Source organism: Thermothelomyces heterothallicus (assembly GCF_042370625.1).
Source record: "Thermothelomyces heterothallicus CBS 202.75 unplaced genomic scaffold P884_scaffold_1, whole genome shotgun sequence".
Lineage (NCBI taxonomy): Eukaryota > Fungi > Ascomycota > Sordariomycetes > Sordariales > Chaetomiaceae > Thermothelomyces > Thermothelomyces heterothallicus.
In genome coordinates this window covers 1,793,663-1,817,509 of record NW_027192562.1, presented here as the reverse complement: position 1 = coordinate 1,817,509, position 23,847 = coordinate 1,793,663, and the positions used below count along the sequence as shown (strand labels likewise).

Sequence of the window (23,847 nt, the reverse complement as noted above, 5' to 3'; positions counted from 1 at the left end):
CCCCCGCGGCGTCCTTCCGTAAGGAAACGTCTTGAGAAAGCAGCGTCCAACTTCATTCTTGAAGCCGGCACACCCCCGGTTGGTTCTCTCAATGCGGTCCCATGAAACAACCGAGACTGATGGGCCGACTACACCATGAGTTCATGCAGAAACCTCCAACTGACACCACCTAGTCGGTATTGTGGGCCGTGTCATGAGTGCCATTGACTAGCGGCCGAGCCTGTGTAGCCTCGGCCTCGGAGGTTGGGGAGATTGGATGGTTCCCGGCTCCATTCGTCGTTGGCGTGACCAGCGTTGGCCATCTCCGGCCATTGACAGCCGTTGTCTCCGCATCGGACGGGGCGCCCGAAGGGGATGCGTGCACACCGTTCGGCACAATTGGCGACTCAGCATCGACCATTGGGCTGTCCAGGGCCTGTTCCTTGGAGAGCCTGGTCGAGGTTGAGTTCTCGCGCGAGACTGCCCCCAAGCCACGACGCGGCAGCCGCTGTCTCCGGAAAGGCGATGGGCTCGCCTCTGCGAGGCTCGGCTTGTCTTCCGAGACAAGTTCGCCGTTGATGTAGTGTTTGTTGCTCGGTGCAAACCCGCCGAGGCCATCCGCATCAGGGTCGTGCCTCCACTTTTGGCGAGGTGTCCAACTTGCGCACTGCATCTCGTTCTCTGGGAGCTCGCAGTACGCCATCGTAAGCCTTACGTTGCGAAGATGCTGAATCGTAGGGATGATGAATAAGAAGTCGGAGGCCTACACGCGTGTTAGGACGACAGTTGGGGTATGATGAGGGGCCCAGGGTCAGCGCATACCTTGACGAAAAACATGTCCATGGCAGCAAACTTCTCCCACGCTTCGGCTCGGAGACTCTCAAGCGTGCGATAGCCCAGGCGGCGGGGGTCATTGCCTTGATAGTAGCCCTGGAGCTGTTCACCCAGCTCGAAGAGGCTCGGCGTTGTAAGCGCATACCGATCTGACTCTAGCCGCCAGATGGCGCGCTTGGCGACGGGCGAGGCAGGTATCCGAGCCCAGCCAGTGTCTGAGCCATCAGTTAGCATCCTCTCGGCAAGACAAAGACATGTTTCTGCCGGATAAAAAAAAAAAAAAAACTTACATCGCGAGAGGTCTAGGTCCTTCTCCCCGAGAAGCAGGGCTACCTGCGTGTTGAGTAACCACTGTTCCCTGCCGTCGCGAGTTCCGTTCGCCTCCGGTTTGATGCAATCGTATCGAACGCCCTGCATGATGCTGAACTTCTCTGCTACCTCGGCCAGCTTCGGGTTGACAGCGCCGTCCAGCCAGCGCAAGACCGGTGGCAACTTCGCCAGCCGGGCACGCTCTTGCTCGAGACGTATCCGCCGTTGGTCGGCTTCCTTCGCCGCTCTCCTCCGCTCCATCTCCTCCCGAAGAGCGCGCTCCCTGCGTTCCTGCTCCTTCCTCTCCTCCTCTTCGCGTTTGCGTCTGGCCTCCTCAGCCGCTTCGCGCTCCAGCTTCTCCCGGCGTAACCGCTCTTCCTCTTGTCGTCTCTTCCGCTCCTCTTCCTCCTTCAACCTCTTCTCTTCTTCCTCCTTCCTCCTCCGCTCCTCTTCCTCCCGCTTCTTCTTCTGTTCTTCCAGCAGCCGTCGTCTCTGCGCTTCCTCTCGTGCTTTGCGCTCTTCTTCCTCCCGTCTCTGCCGCTCTTCTTCCTCCTTCCGCTTCCGCTTCCGTTCCTCCTCTTCCTTCCGTCGCTGCTCTTCTTCTCGCTTCCGGGCTTCTGCCTCGGCAAGCTTCTTGGATTCCTCCTCACGCTGAAGCCGCTCCTTTTCCCTGGCCTCCTCTTCTAAGCGCCGCTTCTCCTCCTCCTTTCGTTTTGCGTCGCGCGCCCGTGCCTCGTGCTCGGCTTGCTTCCTCTTCTCATCCTCTTCTTTCTCTTTGGAAGGCAAGGGTTTGGGTTCGGAGGCGTCCGTCACAGAGGGGTCGGCATCTGCCATCTCAACATCTGGGTCCTCGGACTTGACATGAATGCTACCTTCGGAAGAAACCGACTTCCCAGATTCGCGGCGCCCATGATGAAGCAGCGTTTCCGTCTTCTTCAGCTTCGACGCGAGCTTCCGGTCTTCCTCCTCCCGCGTCCTGGATGGTGGTCGAGATCCTGGAGTGGAGCTTGATGAGGGTTCGCGAGGAGCAGATGCTTTGAGAAGCCTGTCGTCAGATTGGCTGGATTTCGGCCGCTTCTCCTTACCGTCGGCATCCAGTTTTCGCCTTTTGACCGGGGCGTCGCTACCATCCTTTTCCGAAGACCCGAGGTGCGGCGGGGTGGCACTGGACCTGTATCGCTTGCCAGTGCTCTCCCCGGAGACTGATAGCCTATCACGAGATTCGTCCCTCTTCAGAGCCTTGGCCCTGTCGTGATACTTTTCGGCCATTGGTAGCTTGTCGAATTCATCTCGCGGGCTGGATGGCTCCTTCATCGAGGAAGCGTTGGAAGTCAAGCTGGGCCGCCGCTGCCTCTCTCGCTCGCCCTTCAGTTCCCGTCCGGACACAAGCTTTCGCCTCGGCTTTGTTGCTTCGCCTTCAGACGACACGGCAGCAAGGTCAGACTCGGCACGCTTGATCTTGGCCGCTGGCCTTCCAGCAGGCGACAATTCACGGTCCGAAATCGCAATGGTGGGGATACGGTCCTCTTTCTTTGGTCGTCCGGGTCCACGCTTAGGCGATGTTTGTTCATCTTGGGCGGCAGTAAGCGAGCCCGCTCGTCGTTTCTCTTTCGGGCTTGCGGATAACTTCGAGGCGCTAGGTTTTTTGGACTCACGGATCGGGCTGCCGGCTTTCCTTTTGTTAGTCTTCCCAGCCTCGTCCTTGGACTCTGGCCGGCGCTTCGGCTCGCGATCCGGCTCTCGCCGGCCAGGCGATCGGGTCCTCGAAGCCTCCTTATGCGTTTTCTTGTACTCGTCGTAGGCAGTCTTCAGCATGTGCTCTTCCTCCATCCAGTTTGGTCCTCGGCGCCTCCTCGCAATCTCGTAATATGTTTCACCTTTGAAACGGCGGGTGGGGTCGAAATCGGTCTGGTCGAGGAGGAGTCTAACAACCTTGATGTTCTCCTGCCCGATCGCGGCCAGCATAGGAGTCGAGTACTCGCTGTTCTGGCTTGGGATGGGGGGCGGGTCCGGGTTTGCCCTTCCCAAGGCCAGGAGGAGCTGCATGACGATATCATGACCCCCTCTGGCGGCGGCAACCATCGACTCGGGGTCGTCAAAGTTTTCCCTTACCTGAAGGATGCGGGTTACGGTCTCCTCATCACCACGGGCGGCTGCTGCACGCAGCGTCTTGTCGTCCATAGGCATGTACAAGAGATGATTGCTGGTCTTCGTCGCGCGTACGGTGCCAACCCTCCGCCCGGCGCTGGTGTGCATGGAGCTCGACGCGCCAGGCGACCTCCTTGGACTGTCGGGGCCGTATGACGAACGCGCATCCGCCAGCTCCGGATTATGCTCCTCCGAGGTTCGCCGTCGCTCGCCCATCTTTTGCTTGGCTTCCCGCAGAGCCTGTCTGATCTCATCTGCATAATCGAGATCGTCATTCACCCTGTCAATCGGTTCTTGCCCATACGCATTAGCCTTTCGCGGGTTCACGCCGGCGTCCAGGAGGATCTTGACAACGTCCAGGTGACCATTTTCCACGGCATCGATCAGAGGCGTGTCCTTGTCGTTGTTGACGCAGTCGAGGTTGCAGCCGGCATCCACAAGCAACCTAACAATATCGTCGTAGCCATTAAGCGCCGCGATCTGTAGAGGAGTGTTGCCCGCATAATCGGCCACGTTGATGTCCTCGGGTCGCTCTTGTAGCCGCTGTTTTGCAATCTCGTATTCGCCCTTGGCACAAGCCCTGGCAAGGAAGGTCTGGCCGTGCGCGTCGAGGTGCTTCTTGTGCGGCGCCATCTTGGCGGGAGACACGGTGGTTTCGGTGGTGGCAGGAGTTGCTAGACCACGTAGCTTGGAGCTGCGCGGGTGTGGGCTCCCACTTGCCGACGACTCGTCTGACTGGTAGTCGGTGGACTGGAGCGGAGCCGGTATTCGCTTCTTCTTCTGGCCGAGGCCGTTCGACGAGTGTCCGGGGAGCTGGGTCGAAACGCTGCGGCGATGTGTCCGCGCATGCGGCGAGGTGGACCGAGTCCGTGTCGAAGGGGGATGTGCTTCGTGATGCGATTTTTGGGGAGGGGGGTGGTGTTTGCGGGAGGCGTCAAGGCCCGAGCCCGAGGTGCGTTGACGGCGGATCTTCCGATTTTCAGTCTCGTCCTCCGAGTCAGGCCTTGGTGCCTTGCGCTTGTGGGGCACCACCTTGTCTGGCGGTTTGCTCTTGTCCTTTGTCGAGGGTTTGGCCGAGTCCACAGGCGCGGATTCGGAATCCGACCTGGAGTTGGCGTTTGACAAGCGGCGTCGCCGCTGCGCGTGAGGTGGAGACCCCGGCGCGGAGCTGAGGCCGCTGGATCCGTCCTTGGCCTTCGGCTTGTCCAGCTGTTTTTTCTTCTTGCCGAGAGCGGCTGTAGTGCTTTCGTTCAGTCCATTTCCGGCACCCGACGTGGGTCGATCCGGTTTTTCAGGGCGGTCGCCTCTGTCGCCCTTGTCACCTTCACGCTCCTGCTTCGGATGAGATTGCTTGCGGTCCAGCGCCGAGGAAGGCCCGTCTTCTGCATCGCTCTTCTCATGCTTGATGATCTTGCGTGCTTTCGACGGCGAGTGGCCGTCTTTGCCTGGCAGCACGATCGTCTCCGCGTCCGAGTTCCCGTCGGCGCCTCCGTCTTCGTCACTGGGGCGTGCACCGGGCTCACTCGGCTTGCTGTCCTTCAGAGGTATCTCGGGTTTTGCGGCACTTGACGGCTGGGTCACGCTGGAGGACTTGAGCTGATCGGAGTTGCTGCCTGGCCGCTTGGGCGAAGCAGCAGGCTTCGTAGAGGCGGGCTCGGCAGCATTCTGCGCATCCATGTCATTTATTCAACAAGACAACCGCCGTCCTGCACCATCCTGGTCGCTGGGAGATGAGACGTTAAACAGCGCGGAACGGGGTTGCGCGGCGATTGATTTGAATGTTGAGAGAAGGTGCGCACCAAACAAGCCGAGATCGAGGTGATGGAGATGGGAGCCTTCGTTGGTGGGATAGCCTAGCACGGACACCCAGAACAAGCCAGCGACACGCAAAGGGAAGAAGGACAGGGGCCCAGCGGGTTGGAAGCGGGCACGGCAGCGCACAAAGGCTTGAAAATTGAAACGCCGAGTCACGAGAGGGTCGGAACAGGGACTAGACGGCTAGAGTGCGCCGAATGATATGGCGTGCACTGATAAAAACGAAAGCGTTGTCGATTAGTTAGAGATGATGGTGGATTGCTTGTGAAATTGTTGATGGTGTGTTTCTGCAAAGAGGAGGCGCTGGAACGGGATTCGAACCGTGGATCGAAGCTGCGCTTGGCTGGAGGCAAGAGAAAGCGGCCTGCAGCTGGGCCGGATACTCCGTACATCCGTACACTAGTGTAGGCGGAACTCGTCAACCCTCTTCCCCCCCAAGATCAAAAGTCTGATCGCCACCTCTGCGATTGGCTGGCTCAGGCTACGGTGGACTGTTTGACCCTTGCGTGCATTGTGTACATTGAACGCGGCCGACAGGGGAGGAGGGGTTTGAGAGCCTGGGCGGGCGTCGTTTGAAATTGCACCGTGCCGGTTGCGGTTTCGAGCCTTCTCTCCTGCATGGAGCTGGGCACGCGGACATCCTTGCTTGTGCCCGCTGCTGCCGAAGGGCTCAGGCCTTGCAAGTTACCAGCTTGAATTTCAATTTTGGGGAGCTGGGACCGTGAAAAATTCTTAGTCTCGCAGCCAAACTTCATTAGGTGCGGCATGCTGCGTATGTACAATTCGCAAGCTCATAGTACCGAGTCATGACCGAATTGGTGCAGTCCACCAACCCGAGCCCGTCATGATTCACGAAAGCTCGGATGCAGTGTGCTCTTTTGTTGGGCGCATTGGGTCCCTAGTGTATAGGCCCGCTTTTCTACCCCCGCCCCTCTCCCCATCTTGGAGCGCTCAGTCTTCCCGCCTCCACTGAACCAGGGGGAGACCGTCGTCAAAAGAACGGCACGATAACAACTCAGGCGCCCCATGGATTCCTCCGACGCATCGTTCCATCTCCCAGCGTCGTTAGAGGCCTGCAGGATAGGGTCCCTACCGCCGGCGGCATACTACATCGCGGATTTCATTAGCGAGCAAGAAGCGGAAACAATCCTGCGCAAGGTAGCTCAGAGACCCGGCACGCTGCGCCCTAGGGCCCCCAGTACCTACTAACAAGGACGTCGCGAAGGTTGAAACGGCACCCAAGGCGAGATGGAGACAACTTACACATCGTCGGCTACAGACATGGCCCTCGGATCTAGTTAAAGACACTCTCGTCGACGCCCGGCCGCTCCCGGACTGGCTGGAAGAGCCCGTCGTCTCGCGCATCCTGTCGATCCCGCTTTCAGACGGTCAGCCGAACATATTTGCGAACAGCCCTCATGGGCGGCCGAACCATGTGCTCATCAACGAGTACCCCCCCAACACGGGCATCATGCCGCACAAGGACGGCAGCGCCTACTACCCCGTGGTCTGCACGGTGAGTCTCGGCTCGAGCCTGTGTCTCAACTTATACAAGAGCAAAGAGGATGGTGGCCTGGACCCAAACCCGATATGGAGGATCTTGCAGGAACCGCGCAGTCTCTTGATCACGACGGCAGATGTCTATTCCGAGTATCTCCACGGCATCGAGCCGATATCCACCGACGTAGACATTTCGGGGGAAACCATCGCGAATTGGAGCCTTCTACGCTCGCCATCTCTCTTTGAGAATGGTGTCAACCAGCGGCAGACACGCATCAGTCTCACATACCGCGATGTGCTGAAGGTCTCCAAACTGGGCAACAAGCTCGGGCCGATGTTCAAGCGCGTGTGAATTATGTTCCAAGAAAGACTGAGCAGGAACGCCGCCGTCTAGAAGATGAATGGGATCATATTCCACTTGTTTGCGACAGAGCCGATGCCGAACGTTTCGCCGTACCATTTGCGGGTTCCCGCTGCGGTTACTCCGAGGTTGGTTGCGACGAACAAGAAGGCGCACACCATCGTCCTGTTCAACCACACACCGCGAGGGGCCGTCGCGATGGCTATGGAAAGGTAGAGAAGACACTCGCAAGTATAATGCGGACAGATGTAGTGTCGGAACATGCCAGCGGTCGGTAACGAATACTTCTTCAGTTCGGCAAGGTGCTTGTGACACCAATACTGGTTGATCCAAGCGAACAGGAACACCGGGGTTGCCGCGGCCATCTTCAAGAGAGACTGCGCATCGTCCGCGTGGCCGGCCGGGTTCAAGATGGCATCTGTGCGACCGTCAGCAGCCTGGCTTTGCAGTCACGCCTAGAGCCTAACGCCTTACGAGATCCCTCCACCCAGACCGATAGGTTGATGGTGAAGTAGAAGAGAAAGCCCAGCAACCAGTGCACGACCCACATAGTCGATTTGGACGGCTTCATGATGGTCCAATGCTCAAATTCTCGTCTGGTGCTTTGCAGGAACATCATGAACCAGCCTAGTGCCACTTGTCCCAACGTGGCAGACCGCTCACTGGCGGCAGCTTGGCTGTCCGCCACACAACGTAATACTGCCCCATCACGGAGGTACTGAACAAGCCAGAATACGGAACACGCCAGAGACACGACATAGAAAGAGCTGAACCATGAATGCGGCACCTGCGACCAACATGTGACGGTGTCAATGAGCGAGAGTAGCCAGCCGCGGTTCGGGACTTCCTGGGGACGCCCATCAGCTGAGGGCTTCCGGGCCTTGCGAGCGCCGTAATCAACGAGGAGGGTTTTCGCATCATGCGGCAACACCGCCACTGCAAGCACACCTGCTGCCGAAAGAAGGAAGACAGCCTGGCAGCATTCTGCTGGCGTGGCGTGGGAGAGAGTTGTAAGAAGATATTGCCAATTCCCGTCCCAGCCCATGCCGTCACGATTGAGAGGGGGGAAAGGAGAATATGCGAGGAAAACGGAAGTCCCTGTTGGATTTTGCCGACGCGGTTGGTTGGGAGGCGTGCTGGGGTATCGTGATACAACAGAGTCTGGTCAGGATATTGCGTCTTCCTACGGAGTAACTGCCCTGGTAAACTCGATGGAACCCATCCCACTCGCCTCGGCTTCACCTTCTTCCGCACCGACCAGCTTGGCGGCCTACCTCCAGGAGCTTCAATCTGGTGGTAACTTAGTCTTCATGCCTAACTTCCCAAGTTCAGGGAATTAAGGAGTGACCATCAGCTTGGATTGGGAGCTAGGAGCTCGCCATGGATAATTTCATAGAACGAGGGCCACTAGATTCCTCCCAACATATTACCGCAAATGACACGACCCATCCATCATGCGGCTCCTTTCACGGCTGTCAATAGACACATTCTGCACTTTTGAGTCGTGTATATCGCCAGGCTCTTGGGGCGCAATAGCAGAACATTGAGCACTCCTTCTCTTGACGAGTCGTCTATACCGTTCTCCTAGGTAAAGTTCAGTCGCCCCCATTAAACCCTGTCCAAGAAACCACGCCAACATTGCCGTTGCCTCAGAATGGATGTTAAAGCTAATCTTGAACTTCTGGTTAACTGCCCGTATCCCTTTTATCTCCCGCCCGCTTATCTTTCTCCCCCTTTCTCTTCGCATAAGAACGGGCTAGAATGTGTGGGCAAAGTCGTGGAGCAGTTGATGTTCATATGTTCTCACCGCGCAGAGCTGAACCGCTGCTATAGATATCCCCTGGGCACCGAGGTTGTATAGGTGCTCTAGGAGGGCGAAGCAAGCTGGAGCTGGGGTGAAACCGGGTTTGGGAAGAGCCTCGCAGAACACTTGAGTAACTGGGCATCAAATGCGGAGTCCAAGACGGCCCGCGGCGATTATGACTCGGTTCCGCAATCGAGTGACCCGGTGAGATGCTATTCACCTGTGGAAGTGGCTGTGCCAGCTTTAAACGAGCCAGTGAAGGACAATTGCTCTGGCTCGGAAAATCTCTGTGTGCGCGAGTCAATCGGCTGTGGTTGGGTGAAGCATAAGAGGAGTGTCGAATATCGAGGGTAAAGAGATTGCGAAGCCAGGCTGACCTGGCGCACTCTGTTGGTCGCGTCTTCGTGACAACATGGGGCACTAGTCAGCTGCCCTTGAAACAATATTGGAGTTGAGGGACATGGTCACTCGGTCACCGAGGCTAGGTCGTCAAACAGGAATCAAAATCATCAACCGGCTCAAAGCAACGGGCTTCCAGATGAATAGCTTTGGACTAGGGAATCTTGGTATACTACAGGGCGGAGTCATGGTCTTTGTACATCTATTTCAGGTGAGCCTGGAGGGTCTCGAGGACCTGCGCATGGTTAGCGACTGTAGCAATGCCGTGACCCTGTGTCAAACGTACCTCCAGCTCAATCTTCGCCTCAGCAATATCCTGCTCGCTGCCGTTACCGTTGGCGACCTTCTGCGCCTCGGCAATCTGGGCGCGGACGGCCTCCGGGCTGAAGTCCTCCAGGGGATATCCCTCAACAGCGTTAATGCTCAGGGCAGAGTTGGGCTGAACAACGGCAAAGCCACCGGAAACTGCAATTCTTTCGTGTCAGCCACGGGCTTCCTTCCACCCCAAAACTCCAACTCGGAACGTACGGAAAAACCGCTTGGTGCCGCTCTCCTCAATAACCTCAACAATTCCAGGCTTCAGCTGCTCGATCGACGGGACGTGGTTGGCAAGAACACCCATGTCGCCCGAGACGGCGGGGATGTTGACCTGGACGGCATCCTGGGACTTGTAGATGGACTAGATGAATGCGGGAAATAAACAATTAGCTCGAAGGAACAGCGCCACGGGTCGGGCATGGTCGGTCCCCGGATCGCGTCGCGCGGACAACGGCGGCGGGGCATCATCTCCCGGACACCTAAGCGTTCAATGAAATCGTACCTGGTGAGGGAGCGACAAGCTGAGCTTGATCTGTCGGCCATGTTAGGGAGCTATTTCGCGGTTTCGCAACGAGGCACAACAATTGCGGAGGAGGGCACTCACCTTGTCCGAGACGGCCTCGGCGTAGCCTCTGCGCTGAAGCGGAGCGCGGATGGCGGCAGGGCGCGCCCGGAGAGCCGCACGAGCGATGCGCAGAGAGTTCATGGTGGGTTTACGGTCTCAATTGCGTGCAAGGCGTCGGTCGGCGAGGCCACGGTCGGTCGTTGAGCAGATTTGGCTACGGGACCCAAATCCGCTTAGCCGGGATTGTCCGGACAAGCCTGCGGAACAATGTTTGTGCGGTGCTCGCTTGCCAAGCCTGGCCCAGGTGGTCCAATCCAAGGCCAGGTGGAGGCCCACCTCTTCTCCCTGCCCTGAGCATTTATTATGGTGCACTCAGCACGCAGTACGAACAAGTACACTAGCAGGTCACCTTGCGCCATGCTGAAGATAGTTATCCCGTGCAGCTCGCTTGGCAACTGGACGAGTGGACAGATATCTGATGAGTGTAAGGCAACATACCAAGTCATCTTGCCCGAGGACTTGGGCACACTCCTCTTCATCGAGTCAATTCTGTATATTCGGGATCCACTAGAGCAAGCCGTGCCGTGCCCAGCAACTCAACGGCCCGGTTGGTTGGAGGGTGCATCACCAACCGCCTCCGCTCGAGCACTCATTGATTCATCCCATCCCTCCTGGGCACATCGCATCCTTTCAAGACCGCCAGCGGAGATTTCTTACTTCGCCGCACCCTATGGCCTGCTGTCCCGTTGGGATCAACAGGACTCGACTTGAAGATCGGCCTCTTGTCCTCGCCCATTGCAATGTCATTTGGTTGTTGTTTCTGATTGGCCTTACAAGTCACAAGACTCTCTGGATAATGACTTCCGTCTTTGTTGTTGTTGACCTACGTTTCAGGACGACGAGTGGGAACCGCAGGGCAACGCACAGGTGCACGCCGATCGCTGGAGTAACGGCTACGCCGGCTTCGGCGGCGGGATCCTTCGACTCGATGAAACGCTCCACGGATACTGTGTGCAGGTTCTGGTGGAGCCGTCGTTGCGGAAGCCAAAAACGCGAGGTAAACTCGAGATGTCGGCAATCAATGTATCCGAGACCATTGCAAAAGACTCGTCTGTTGCCTGGTGCTCTGGCGAACTGCTTGATTGGATGAACACACCGAGAACCGGGCATACAAAATAGTTACCCGGCGCCGGTGTGGTTCTAACAGCCCAAGCTTCTAGCGATATCTTTTCTTGCATCTGAGCCACCTGAGCTCACAAAGAGTGCGTGTCGACTAACAAGCTGTTCAATGCTGAGTGCCTCGGCTGGAGTAGATCAGGTGCCACCTCGAGCGACCCCGTTCCTGTTTCTTCCCACATGGCAAAACTGAAAGTGCCAGGCATGACGTTGGCTCCGACACTAGCCTCCACTGGCAGTCGTCAGCCCAGGTATGAAGGGTCTTGGGCTTACTCAAAGGAGGGTAGTTCCAGCGCGCACGAAACGAAATGCATGAGCGGCCATGTCAGACCACGGGACAGCGCCATGGGACCGCTCTTGAATGCGGGGTTGTCTGGCTCTGTTTCATTCATTCCCTCGTCTCCCATGCGGCGATCGTGGGCCCTGACCAGTTGGACCCTGGCGCGAGGTAGTGGCCCAAGTACGGATACTCTGGTAGGCTTGTTGGAAGCAATAGTGGAAGGTGATCCCTCGGTCCTTTCTCTGGGAGCGGGGAAATGGCTTGCGCCTCTGGTTGATCAACGGAGCGACTTTCGCTGGCGCCAACGCGCCTCACGAATGGGAAGCAATAGCCAGTGGCAGACGACTCCAGGAACCCCACGGCATTCGTCAATCACTTATGCGTGCAAAAGGTATATGACTTGGAAGTAGCCATTCCAGTCAAATATAGTTACCAATAGATTCTTCGCTTGGTGTCACATCCTCGTGCGCAACGAGGCGGGGTGACCGACAGCATGTTACGTGAAGAAGGGCGGGCAAAGTGCCCCACTAGACCTTACCTACCCGAGATACCCAGATAGGTTAGGAAAGGAATGTGCCTAATTTACTTACCCAAGGTACTTCCTACGAAGGGAGACAAGCCAAGTCTAGAGGTACCCAAATATGGTATCCTAAAAGATGCATACACTACACTACTAATAGGCAAGGTAGCTTTATGTGTACAATAAGTACGTATATCGTTCTTGCATTTGTACTATAGGCTTCCCAATCACGCCAGCTAAACAAGAAGGGTAGGTTTTCCTATCCAGGAAACACCAAATAAGCACCATAGGTACCTACTAGAGGGGTACTACGTAAACTGCGCTAGAAGCCGCGAGTAGTCCTTACGTCCTTCCGTTATACCTTGTTTACGTAGAGCGAGTTGACAGGATGAGAGCTGTTAAAAGTCATGGCTCTGGTCTGAATGTATGGTATGTGCAGGAGTAACTTTGTCGGTGCTTGGCTCCATGATTTAACTACTTGGTACGTACAGTACACTCCAAGGAGATGCAAGCAAAAACCCAAGCGCTAGACCCTGGGCCCACTTCAAGCCTCCTGCAGGTCATCCAGGAATGAGTGACATGAGTTGTCTCAACCTGTAACTGGCTTGCAGATCGCAGAAGGCATGTTCGGCTGTGCCATGCACCAGTCCTAAAACGTCCGCCTTGAGGTGGTCTCATTTGAGAAATATCTAGAATGCGTGTCCAGTTCCAACTTTACATGGTACATACTGGTAGGCTGCAAGATCAAACGGGCTGTCGCAATCGCCACAATCCGGGCCGGTCTGTGTTCGTAGCCCAAACCACTCTGAGAGGACAGAACCAGACAGTAGGGAAATGGAAAATCTACCATTTGCTGACAGGATACTAAGATGCTCCACCCCCCACGCCAAGTCCCGGACAGAACCGCCAACTCCTTCCGCATCTCCTATGACAACACGGCCACTGGCACGCGTCCTCGCTGACAGAACGTACACGCTTTCGTCAGGGTATATTGTTGTTCAATAGCCGAGAGACTAAAAGAAAGACTAACGGCCAAAAAAACGCAAAGGTGAACAAAAGGTTAGGACAAATTTGCAGCAGCCCTCGAACGTTCAAACGCCACCGGGTGCATGGTAGCTTCTAGAGTTATGACGAAAAGATTAAAGAGGGCACCTCACGTCAAGCTTGTGAATGTGACCTGCACGCGAACCAACGAGAAGGTACCAAGAATTGTATATAGTTACACAACTTGGGTGCGTTATGCTACTGCGCAGTGTACATAGCTGAGGTACTTGGAGATATTTCTCTGCGGCCCACCTCCACCACTCCGATTCTCATTGCAACCCTCCTTACCATTTCTGAGCGCCATCATCCCGCGCCCAGTCGCCATCTCATCGCCAAGCAAATCTTGGTCCCCGGCTCTCATTTGGTGGCAAGGTGCACCCTGCATTCCCCTCTCCTTGTCGCTTCTTTGGCCCTCGCGAGAGTGGCACGAACGGATCCAGCCCTGAGCGACTCCGCTGGCCAAAAAACCTGATATTTTGCCGCAATTCTTTTTTCCACAACAACAAAAGCGCGCACCACACCTCTTCGTGTTTTGAATCTTTCCTCTGGCATCCATCTCGACCAAGCTTTTGGCGATTTGTTGATTCAACGTTGCTCCACCATCTCACGAGGCCACCATTTGCCGAACCTCGAACACGGCTTTGGGCCTGCGGCCGACGGCCTTGACCTGCGACAAATCCCCATCAAACGACCCGGCCCTACGACTCCGAACCGTACCCTTCGCGATGGCTCTGCAATTATAGCAATACGGTCCTTAGGGACACCTCCTTGCACTCAGGTTGCAACCTTCAGGTCTGCAGCCTTCAACGCCGTCCCTCCCGGGCATATACCACACCTACTGTCGTCAAACGGAAACGGATCAACCAGCTGAAGAACCTGAGCCCGCCGCATCCCAAGGCCGGCGCTACAACCCCGCCGACTGTTCGACGTGTCCATCAGCCAGCGTACCGGCGAGTCGGCCGTACGGTTCTTCATCAAGATGGATCACCGCCTCTCTCATGACCACGCCACATCAAACGTGCTGGCGTGGACTACCACACACTCCGCCAACGTGGAACCCTCGGTAGAGGAGGAAGCTGGCGCGGACGCCGACGAGCCGCCGGATTGTCTAACGCCCGTGTCGTCCATCTCGACGCAATTCCACCGCACCCCTATCCGTCGAGGCAGTGAACAACATGAATCCCTCCTGACCAAGGCACTGCAGAGTCAATCGGATGAGGACGCCTATGAGTCCGAATCGCTGCGTCGACCCCGCCGGCGACGGTCCGTCACAAGCAACACCAGTCTCGCCTCGACCGTGGATCTCACCTGCGGAACAGCCATCACGACTCCGGCTCGCACGAACTCGCCGAGTCCGCGAATGCCCGTTGTCGGGTTCGCTCCGCTCGCTGCTGCTACCACAACCGACGCATCGCAGAATAGGAGCTCAGATGCTGCTGCACCGGTGAAGAAGCGATGCATCTCATTCGCCTGTGCGGCAAAGCCGAGGCCCGATGAGAAAACGCCGACTCGAAACGTGGCCCAGACCGATGCCGCACCGAAGAAGACGAGCATAAAATTCGCCTGCCCGTCGCAAATCGTGAGGGCTACAAACGTGCAGCAACCAGATCCTCGACCACGGACACCAGTGCCGCGAGAGACACCCAGTACGCCCACGGGCTCATGCCAGGAGAACTTGCGGTCTTCGTCGACCGTCCGACCTTTGCGATCGCCGACGCCTCGCAAGACACCCGGCAGCCCCGTCCCAACCCGGAACAAAAAGTGGCTCACCGCAGACTCTGGAGACCTGCAGAGCGAGTGCGCAAGGTTCCATGAATTTGCCAGCGATGAGCCACAAGAAGACGACTGGATACGACGCGACCATTCTTCCATGCAGCCGAAGCTTACTATCGACGATACTCTGAAGATGGAGAATGCCATTCGGAAGCTGGGCAAGGAAGCGGAGGAAGAAGCAGAACTTGAGGAAGAACTTGATGAGGAAGAGGACGAAGAAGTCGATGAAGCGGACCTCATCAATGATGATGATGATGATGATGAGGAGGAGGAGGAGGAGGAGGAGGAGGATGACGAGGACGATCTCCAAGACGAGGATGATGATGATGATGATGAAGACGGGGACGATCAGGATGACCAGGGCCTGGATGACGATGCTGATACCGAGGACGCCTTGACATCCGGAGCTTCTGACGGGTACAAAACGGACAATGAGACGGGGTTTGCCGCTTCCGACGACGAGGATGACGACCTGGTGCTGTGGACCACCCGCATTGGCCGTCACCAGTCTCTATCGGGAACTCTCTCGATGACCAGGCGGTTGTCTCAAGGCGAGAAATCCGACTCCTCTGCGTCGTCGGGACGGAAGTCTCTCCAGTCACACAAGAAGAAGCGCTCCAAGACGCGGCCTGTTCCTTTCAGGTCAGAAACCCCAGAGCTGCCTGACAGCACTGACTTCGTCTGTGGCACTCTGGATGAGGACAAGCCGCTTGAAGAGGCGTACATTTCGTGTGTTGCGGCGCGGAGGCGAGATCGGCATCAGCCGATTCCTCAGGACATTGATCCAAGTTTCCCGACTTCAGAACCCGAGGACGAGGTGGAAGAATTGTACAAGAAAGGGTACGGCGAGAGCGATGATCATATTTGGCTGCATGGCGAGCTTGAAGACCTCGACCACGATCGGGACCGGAGGGGCCGCAAGAAGAAGGGAGGCGTCCCGTCCCCGAAGAGATGTCGATCGCCTCCGCCAAAGCGACGGCCGTCTCCGGCGCCCAAGGCACGCGGTCGGTCTCCCCGGAAGCTCACCGACCAGCGGTCTCCCCGGCTGCGGTCTCCGGCTCCGTCAGGTGGCGCGTTCAAGTCTCCCATCATGTCCCCGCTGCTCCACGAAGCCGAGGGCGTCGAGTTCAAATCCCCGGCTTTCCGGCCTGGTCTGACACACACAAAGTCGCTGCCAAGGGCTCCTGGCATGTTCCCGCACCTCAAGACACGCAAGTCAAGGACTGGCAACAGCACGCGGGAGACGCACGTTCGCGGCGCCATCGACATCGTCAAGGGCCTTGAGCAGAAGCGACAGCGGCGCAGGGAGAAGTACTACCAAAAGTACTGCAACCGTGCGAGGAAGGAAAAGACGCAGACGAAGCGACCGCCTCCGGGGGAGGGGGCTTCGCGCATGAGGGAGCTAGGTCTAATCATGGCTGGCAAGGCTGCGCACGGCAACTATGTTCTTTCCATATGAGACCGGGGGGGGCTACTCTGATTAGCATTTGACTGCGGGCAATACCCGGGACATGAGAAACTATGAGTTTTACTGTTTTTATTTTTTATTTTTATTTTTATTTTTTTTTTGGGGGGGGGGGGGGGGGGGCACGCTGCTAAAAGCACTTTTCGTTCACAGGCTTTCTCATTTACTTCGGTAGTGGTGGCGGCTCACATTGCATCTCTTGGATGTGCTTTTTCCATGAGATTTAGAATTTTATTGATCAAGACATAAGGCTGCGCCCGTTTTCGTTTTTAGAATGGTGCGATAGAGCTGAAAGTACTCCGTATTAATTCATGGTACACATTTTTCCGCAATTTGCGTTCGCAGAATACCCTGCCCTCCTCAATCTTTGAACTTGCGGTGGCGAAATAACGTTAGGTCGAAGAGCCGGGCACGAGACTGGCATCCGCCTCTTGGCCGGAAAGACCAGGAATGCCACCGACTTTGCAATCTGGCAAATGAGGTACCGAGTACGATTCGCGTTGGCGAACCCCCAGCTCCGGACCGGTGGTCAATGCGTCTTGCTGGCCAATTCCTGCCAGCTTTGGGCGATTCGACGTCTTTGATGAACTGACCTCAATAATAAGGTAGTTAGTTGCCTCTCTCATCCTCCCACACAACGCCCCATCAAGGCGAGGACTTGTATTTGCAGTCTTCTGATCGCTCGTATACGGAACCTTGTCATCTGTACTCCTCTCGTCCGTCATCCCGAAAACTAGAGAGTTGGGGTACCCCGAAAGACGTCGTCTGCTGACGCCGACCACCGAACAAGCAGCACCGCCATGTGGATCATTAACTGGTGTAAGTACCCGCTGCCTTTTGCAGTCAGCCCGTGAACTGTAGATGGAGGAGTTGTGGCGGCCGCCCCGGGGCGCGGTGATGGTGATGGTACGCTGACATGTCCAACCTTCTCTCCCTCTTAGTCTACGACATCCTGTCGTCGCTTGGCTTGGTCAACAAGCATGCCAAGCTGCTATTCCTGGGTCTCGATAATGCCGGAAAGACGACGCTGCTACACATGTTGAAGAACGACCGTGTTGCGATCCTGCAGCCGACGCTGCATCCCAGTGCGTTTTCCCCGCCGCTTGTATATTATATATCATGGCGCATGGCGCATGGCGCATGGCGCGTCCGGGAGAGGCGAGAAATGAAATCGGTCGGCTAACGAATGCTATGTCCGATAGCCTCCGAAGAGCTTTCGATTGGCAATGTGAGGTTTACGACCTTTGACCTGGGAGGCCATCAGCAAGGTACGTTCCCTGTCTATTCCTCTACATCCTCCCTTCCGATCCTAGGCTGCAAACGGGGCCACGTCTAACAGCGATTTCTCCTATATAGCCCGCCGCCTTTGGAAGGACTATTTCCCCGAAGTCAACGGCGTCGTGTTCCTCGTCGACGCCAAGGACCACGAGCGCTTCCCCGAAGCCAAGGCCGAGCTTGACGCGCTTTTGTCGATGGAAGAGTTGGCCAAGGTGCCGTTCGTCATCCTCGGCAACAAGATCGACCACCCGGACGCCGTCTCCGAGGACGACCTCCGCCATCATCTCGGCCTGTACCAGACGACGGGCAAGGGCAAGGTGCCGCTCGAGGGCATCCGGCCTATCGAAGTGTTCATGTGCTCGGTGGTGATGAGGCAGGGGTATGGCGACGGCATCCGGTGGCTCTCTCAGTATGTGTAGACGGCCGGTGCTCGGGGCTCGGGGGGCGTTAATCCAGAGTGATATCGGTGGTGGGAGAGTGTGGTGTGGCGCAGGAGCCGGGAGGTTTTCGAGAATTGGGGCCATAGCCGTGGAAGTGGCCAATGATAAATTCAGGCCTACTCGAGTACATCTCACTGTCGACGGGGCCGGCGTGGAAGCGGGTTCGTGCTGTTGCGCGGGCCGGTGTTGCTGTTGGGGATGGATACACTGTGTCCTTATTGCATCTATTCGTTCTACCAAACACTACATAACTAGCCAGCTATGTCTCTCGTGTGAGTATCCCTTGACCTGGAATGTAGCATTGAAAGTGAAAGGGCAAGGAGGCAAATGCAATCTCCAGATCTCCAGTCATTCCAGCCTGGCAAGCCTTTGGTGGCTCCTTCTTGATGCCAATGTAGGCTGTTACCACCACCGGTGTGTTCTTTTTTTTTTTTTTTTTTTTTTTTTTTTTTTTTTTTTTTTTTTTTTTTTTTGCTTTTTTCTTAAACAGGAGGAGCATGCTGACCCGCATGCTGAACGAAGTGGCCGGTATCTTCTCCCTGCTTGCCTTGCTGATACCGGCGATCCATACCTCTGCATGCACACACACGCACACACTCACCCCCACACAACACACACGCGCGCGCGCGCGTACTCACATCGTCCTTATTGTTTGTTTGGAGAAATGAAGCCGATAACAAGGTCCAAAAGAGAGCAAAGAGACAAAAACAAGGCCCGTCAGCATTCATGCCTGTCCGACCTGTGTTACAAACCTAGTCTCATACACAATGGGGCAAGCTACTCCAGTCATCGCCGGCCCGCCATGTTCTAAAGACCGGGCTAGGCTGGCTAGGCTGGTTGTATGTACGTCCGTACATACAGATTTATATGGGAACGGAATACGGCATATAGCGGCAGGTGTAATAGCATGGCCGTGTGTACGGATGTATGCCGCAAGGTTACCGGTCCCTGACCCTGGCTTGCGGCCGAGTTACAGTTGGGCGTTGCTTGCTCCCGCTGCGTCCCCGCGCGCCGCCCGGCAGGGCATGGCACGGCGCTGAGCCCGGGTTCTCCGTCGCCAGAAACCGAGCCGAGAACAGGCTTGGCTGCGAACCCTGTCTTGGTTGAGACCCGGGGTTCAACGGGTTAACTAAGACACTTCCCTTGTGGGTGTCAGTCGAGGAAACACGGGAGAACTTCCGCACACTGCGGGCTCCCCTTCTCACCTCGTGCACTTGTATGTCAGGGTGAGGTTCTGTTGCATGCAGTAGTGGCGCGGCTACATTTTGGGGGGGTTAGGGGGCTGGCTGCTGCGAGATCTGTGCTGCATGTAAAAAAAAGGGACAAGTGATTCGGCCAACGCCACCGTCGAACGGACGTCGCGGGCCCCGACTTGTCCGCATCGAGGAGGAGGAGGGAACAATCCACATTAGTCCGGAATACAACACGCCGTTGCTGGGGCCCGGCTAGCGAAGCACCCAAGACGACTCCCGTACGGATGGACTCGGACGTCGTAGGTGAACCCACTAGTTCTCGGCAGCCGTTGGAAGAAGAACAGCGGTGAGGGAACAAGACTGCCGCCGGCGGTTGAGTGCCGGTTGAGCGAGCACATGCTCTGTTATCCGTACAACTACGCACTACATCCGTACATACATACACACACACACACACGTACACACGATATAGGCATTGCGCAGGAAAGCAGGGGATCTCGGGCTCCTAACGCGCTCTTTGGGGAGGCAGAAGAAGAACTTGGTTATTAGAGCCGATCGTCGGTGGGATACGAAGTCTGCAGCAAGGGAGACTTACCTCATCCAAGTTAACTAATTACCGGCGGTGTCATGAATCGCGACCGATGGAGAAGGAACTCCTTCGCAATCTGGGATGGGCAGCGTTCACTTCCCCGGCCTTGCCAACAAGGAACTAACTGCTGTGTACGGGGGATGGAACGCTTGAAAACGCCCAGACTGGTACGTGTACGGATTAACTACTGTGCTGTATGTCCGAGGTTCCTCCGTGGTGTAGCAAATTATTAGTTATTTATTTATAGGCGCATCTTTTCAGGCAATCACGTCTATAATAACCGCGGGTGCAGAATTCTTTTTTTTAAAAAAAAAAAAAATTGCCAGCAAAGGCAAAGGAGTCCAGGAATTTTCCTCCTCATGGGAGGCAACCCAACATCCAGGTACCAAGTATGCGCGTTGTCCTGCGTATGGAAGGTACACTGCGACACTGCTACGTGGTGTAACAGGACCCTGATCGAGAGATCCCTGGCATGTGGGTAAAAAGTCCTGTTTTCAGATTTCATCGGTCCCCACCGCGCCAACCGTCAGCCGAAAAACTGGGGTTGAAACAAAGGCGATGGGACCTTGGTCCATCCAGGGAACCATGGCGACCAATCAAGCATCGCCGATCAGCGAACCGCAATTTCCGAGCAGGTCCATAGGTAAATTAACCGACAAACCCCCAGCCAACTGACTGCACCCACCCATCAGGATGCAGAAACTGGACCGTCTTTGGGCGCTGTTGCTTGGGATCGAAGTAGTGGGCTGTGACGGGGACATAGCATGCTTCTTCTCATGGCATTGAGGGCAAAAAAAAGGCAGAGGTCGTTAAACATTTGAAGGGTTAAAAAAAGACGTTCATCAGCCGAACCACAATGAACGCCAAAAAAAATACAATTAGAAGATTAAGGTACAAAGAGGTATCATGCCATTCAATCCGCTACCTGGTGGAGAGAAAAGAATTGAATTCATACAAAAAAGGTTGATATAAATCCAATTCCTTCCCCATCAAGGTAGCCCTCCAAAACATCCCCAAGCACAACCCCCCATTTCTCGCTCTCTCTACCCGAGAGCTCCCATTTTCGCCCCTCCTCTACTCCAGGCGGCACGCCACGAGACGGGCGCCGGCTCAGAGCGGGTGAACTTAAGCCAGAAGGGCAAAGATGCCAGCGGCAGCGGCGAGAGCAGCGGGAGCGCCGAAGGAAGCGGCGCCGGCAGTCGGGATGGGAGGAGTGCTGGTGGTCGCGGGCTGGCTGCTGCTGGGCGGGAGGCCAGCCGAGGGAGGGAGCGGGTTGCTGGGGGCGCTGGTGGCGCAGGGGACCTCGACCGTCTCGTAGATGATGGTGGGGATGACGGTCGTGATGGAGGTCTTGATGGTCTTGACCGAGGTGGTGGGGCAGGCCGGGGCCGGGGCGACAGTCACCAGGGTGGTGCTCTCGGCCGGGGGGGCCGGGACGAAGGAGCCAGACGACGAAGGCGCCTCCGAGGGGGCCGGGGCCTCGCTCTCCTCCGGCACCGAGACGCTCTCGCTGGCCGTGACGGGGCACACGGTGGTGTAGGCGGTGGTCTCAGTCACGACAACGTCCGAGATGGTGCGGACCGTGGTGCTGTAGATGGTCGAGGTGGTCAAGTCCGCAGCAGGGGTCGAGGTGGTCAAGTCGGCCGTGGCGGTCGAGCGGGCCGGGCAGTTGGTGACCTCGGGGCCGCACGAGGTGATGGTGACGTACTCGTACGAGGTGAACGTGCTCTGGGCCTCCTCAACCGCGTTGGCCAGGGCGGCACCGGCGAGGGCAACGGTAGCGAGAGCGAAACGCATCTTGACGGTGGTTTGCTTAAAAAGGTTTTCGTAAGAAACGAAAGGTTGTTGGGGTGAAAGATTGACTGAAGCTGAGAAGGCTTGAGAGTGTGTTGTTGAAAGAGTGGACGACCGAAGTCAAGGAGCTGGGCTTCAATTGGCTTGCGTGAGCTGAGGAAAGAAAGGAAAGAGGAGCAAGTCCGAGATGGGATACCAAGGGGTCGTTAAATACTACACCAACAAACCTCTTCCACCGCTTCCTGCAAAAAAGAGCGGGAAATTACCGTCACCGCCGGCTGCCCGATTCGGAGGGCGCTAATCCAGGGGCTCGGTGGAGGGCAACATTGAGGGGCGGGACATTTGGATTGGCAACTCCGCTCCCAAGTGCCAGCACATCCGTCGGATGCTGAACCTGGGAAACGGCCGCACTGCCGCTGAATGTGCGGGGCCGCCGTTCCTGCACTCCAGCAAAGTACCCAGTCGCAACGACTAGCGCCGAGCCGGGGTCTGATGTGCTTGTCTTGCTACTTCCAGCTGAGGTTAGCGCAGTGCACGCTTACGCTGTAGTCTAGTTGGTGATCAATGGAAGGTACTGTACGAAATAACCAAGGTACGGAGTACTTTCCATAGTTTACTGTGGGTACACCCCTGCGCTCCTTCCACAGTCGGTCACTTGCTATATTATTAGTGTTTCTGAGCTGATGGAGGCAGGCCTTACTTTGGTTGGCAGACATGCCCGCGCCCGCCCTGATTTGGCGGTAGTTATTACCCAGTCCGGTGCTCGCCAGAGGACGGGAACCGGCTAGTCAGACCGGGGCCGATCTTGTCTCCAGGCCGCATTTGCCACTGAATGTGCGTCTACACTACAACATGGCCGAGAGTGCGAGACAGTCTGTCTTGGCGTTGATTGTCCGCAACTCAGGGCACCTTGCCACGGCCAGATATTCGGTTTTTAAGCTCCCTTGCACCTTGTGCCGTTTTTTCGTCCCATGTGCCGGGGGGCAGCGACTCCTCGGATGATCCTTGCAATCAGGGTACGCCCTTCTTGGTAAGAGATGAAACGTCGAGACTGTTTTGACTATTTACTGGTATTCTTCCTGTTCCTTTGGGTAGTTCACTTATTTATCAGGGGTTTGAGATCTTGCTGTGCATTCCCGATTACATCATTCAACCTGTACGCAGTTTGTTCCCAGTCGGTCAGGCAGGCTGGCACTGTAAGAAGACAGGCTGGGGAAGATCCGAGTCTTTTTTTGCACTTTGCGGCGCGCTTGGTCGCTGTGCGGGGCGCTAATGCAGGTACGGATACGGTTGGCAAAAGCTTCTTACTCGACCGCGGCTACCCCTCCTCTCGGCGACCAGGCTTTGTCAGAAGACAAGCAAGCGAGATAAGCTTTTCCAGTGGCTGCTTGTTAGCGAAAATGCCAGCGTATTTTGACCGGTCAGATCTTATAACCATGAAGTGAAGATCTGGCGAGAACAGGAGTACCGAGATTCGGGTTGGCCGAGGTGTTGGAGGGATCAGCAACAGTTCGGGAATACCTTGATGAGTAAGTATTCTGGGGCACTAGCATGATGCAGCGTTGGACTGACGGCGCACGAGGAAAGGGGGAGGAGATCCATTGGCAACGATCACCGCTCCTTCCATGTCGTGGGTGTTCGAGAAAAGAACCCGCTGTTGCCTGCCAATAGATTTTGGCATTCTTCGAGAGTCGCACCAGGACAAGGCCGGCTCATCCAGTAAGAATCGCAAATCGACAGGCCCTCCACACACGACCGACGCAGTACTACCTTCACTAGCTCCTCTCCAGTTACGGGGGTTCCGAACACCCGAACTACACGACAGCTGCCTGGATACCCACCTTACTCCTCCCACCCTTACACGACACCACATCTTCCCTTCTTTCCCGATTCCTCCCAACTTCCAACTAGTGTACGCAGTAGGTAATGAGCGTGCTCACCTGTGTACGGAGTAACTACTGTACGGACTATCCGTAGTTACTCGGTGGCTCTCCCCCAAGCGGGGTCATCCCCACAAATAGGGGACCTTGAAGCTAAGACCAAGGCCCCACCATGCCACCGCGTAGTGTACTCAGAGTATATGATCGATCGACAAACTCCGATTGCAAACTTAACGTGACCATCTTGAACGCGCCATGAGGAGATGCGACGAGATGCGAGGATGTGCGAGTTCGTCGCACTGCACCAATCCTGGAAGCCCTTCCAACCGGCGCGTTCTCTCATACCACATCCCAGCACCACCACATGATCCGTACACTACCTA

The 23,847-nt window shown here is 56.3% G+C and overlaps 6 protein-coding genes across 6 annotated transcripts; 2 read left to right on the top strand and 4 right to left on the bottom strand.

Annotated features, from left to right (window-relative positions):
- Nucleotides 1-169: 169 nt before the first annotated feature.
- On the bottom strand, nucleotides 170-4,947 carry P884DRAFT_266089 (uncharacterized protein; the record flags this gene model as incomplete). The annotated part of the gene is made up of 3 exons (XM_069441995.1): nucleotides 170-742; nucleotides 802-1,028; nucleotides 1,104-4,947. The coding sequence occupies 3 exons, from the start codon at nucleotides 4,945-4,947 to the stop codon at nucleotides 170-172; spliced, it is 4,644 nt and encodes a 1,547-aa protein (XP_069301843.1).
- Nucleotides 4,948-6,111: 1,164 nt separating this feature from the next.
- Nucleotides 6,112-6,937, top strand: P884DRAFT_274143 (uncharacterized protein; the record flags this gene model as incomplete). The annotated part of the gene is made up of 2 exons (XM_069442680.1): nucleotides 6,112-6,243; nucleotides 6,311-6,937. The coding sequence occupies 2 exons, from the start codon at nucleotides 6,112-6,114 to the stop codon at nucleotides 6,935-6,937; spliced, it is 759 nt and encodes a 252-aa protein (XP_069301842.1).
- A 38-nt stretch (nucleotides 6,938-6,975) lies between these two features.
- On the bottom strand, nucleotides 6,976-7,991 carry P884DRAFT_281858 (uncharacterized protein; the record flags this gene model as incomplete). The annotated part of the gene is made up of 2 exons (XM_069443569.1): nucleotides 6,976-7,364; nucleotides 7,421-7,991. The coding sequence occupies 2 exons, from the start codon at nucleotides 7,989-7,991 to the stop codon at nucleotides 6,976-6,978; spliced, it is 960 nt and encodes a 319-aa protein (XP_069301841.1).
- An 885-nt stretch (nucleotides 7,992-8,876) lies between these two features.
- P884DRAFT_253707 (F1 complex, delta/epsilon subunit of ATPase) lies at nucleotides 8,877-10,274 on the bottom strand. The gene is made up of 5 exons (XM_069440825.1): nucleotides 10,072-10,274; nucleotides 9,970-9,999; nucleotides 9,678-9,828; nucleotides 9,436-9,614; nucleotides 8,877-9,384 (listed from the first exon to the last, which is right to left on the bottom strand). Exons 1-5 carry the CDS (start codon nucleotides 10,171-10,173, stop codon nucleotides 9,352-9,354), a joined length of 495 nt encoding a protein of 164 aa, XP_069301840.1. The 5' UTR covers nucleotides 10,174-10,274; the 3' UTR covers nucleotides 8,877-9,351.
- Nucleotides 10,275-16,707: 6,433 nt separating this feature from the next.
- P884DRAFT_234601 (ADP-ribosylation factor family-domain-containing protein) lies at nucleotides 16,708-18,356 on the top strand. Its single transcript, XM_069439916.1, has 4 exons — nucleotides 16,708-17,109; nucleotides 17,232-17,375; nucleotides 17,493-17,558; nucleotides 17,647-18,356. The coding sequence occupies exons 1-4, from the start codon at nucleotides 17,091-17,093 to the stop codon at nucleotides 17,985-17,987; spliced, it is 570 nt and encodes a 189-aa protein (XP_069301839.1). The 5' UTR covers nucleotides 16,708-17,090; the 3' UTR covers nucleotides 17,988-18,356.
- Nucleotides 18,357-20,562: 2,206 nt separating this feature from the next.
- P884DRAFT_8282 (uncharacterized protein) lies at nucleotides 20,563-21,688 on the bottom strand. The gene has a single exon (XM_069446111.1). It carries the CDS (start codon nucleotides 21,585-21,587, stop codon nucleotides 20,916-20,918), a length of 672 nt encoding a protein of 223 aa, XP_069301838.1. The 5' UTR covers nucleotides 21,588-21,688; the 3' UTR covers nucleotides 20,563-20,915.
- Between the last annotated feature and the right edge of the window lie 2,159 nt (nucleotides 21,689-23,847).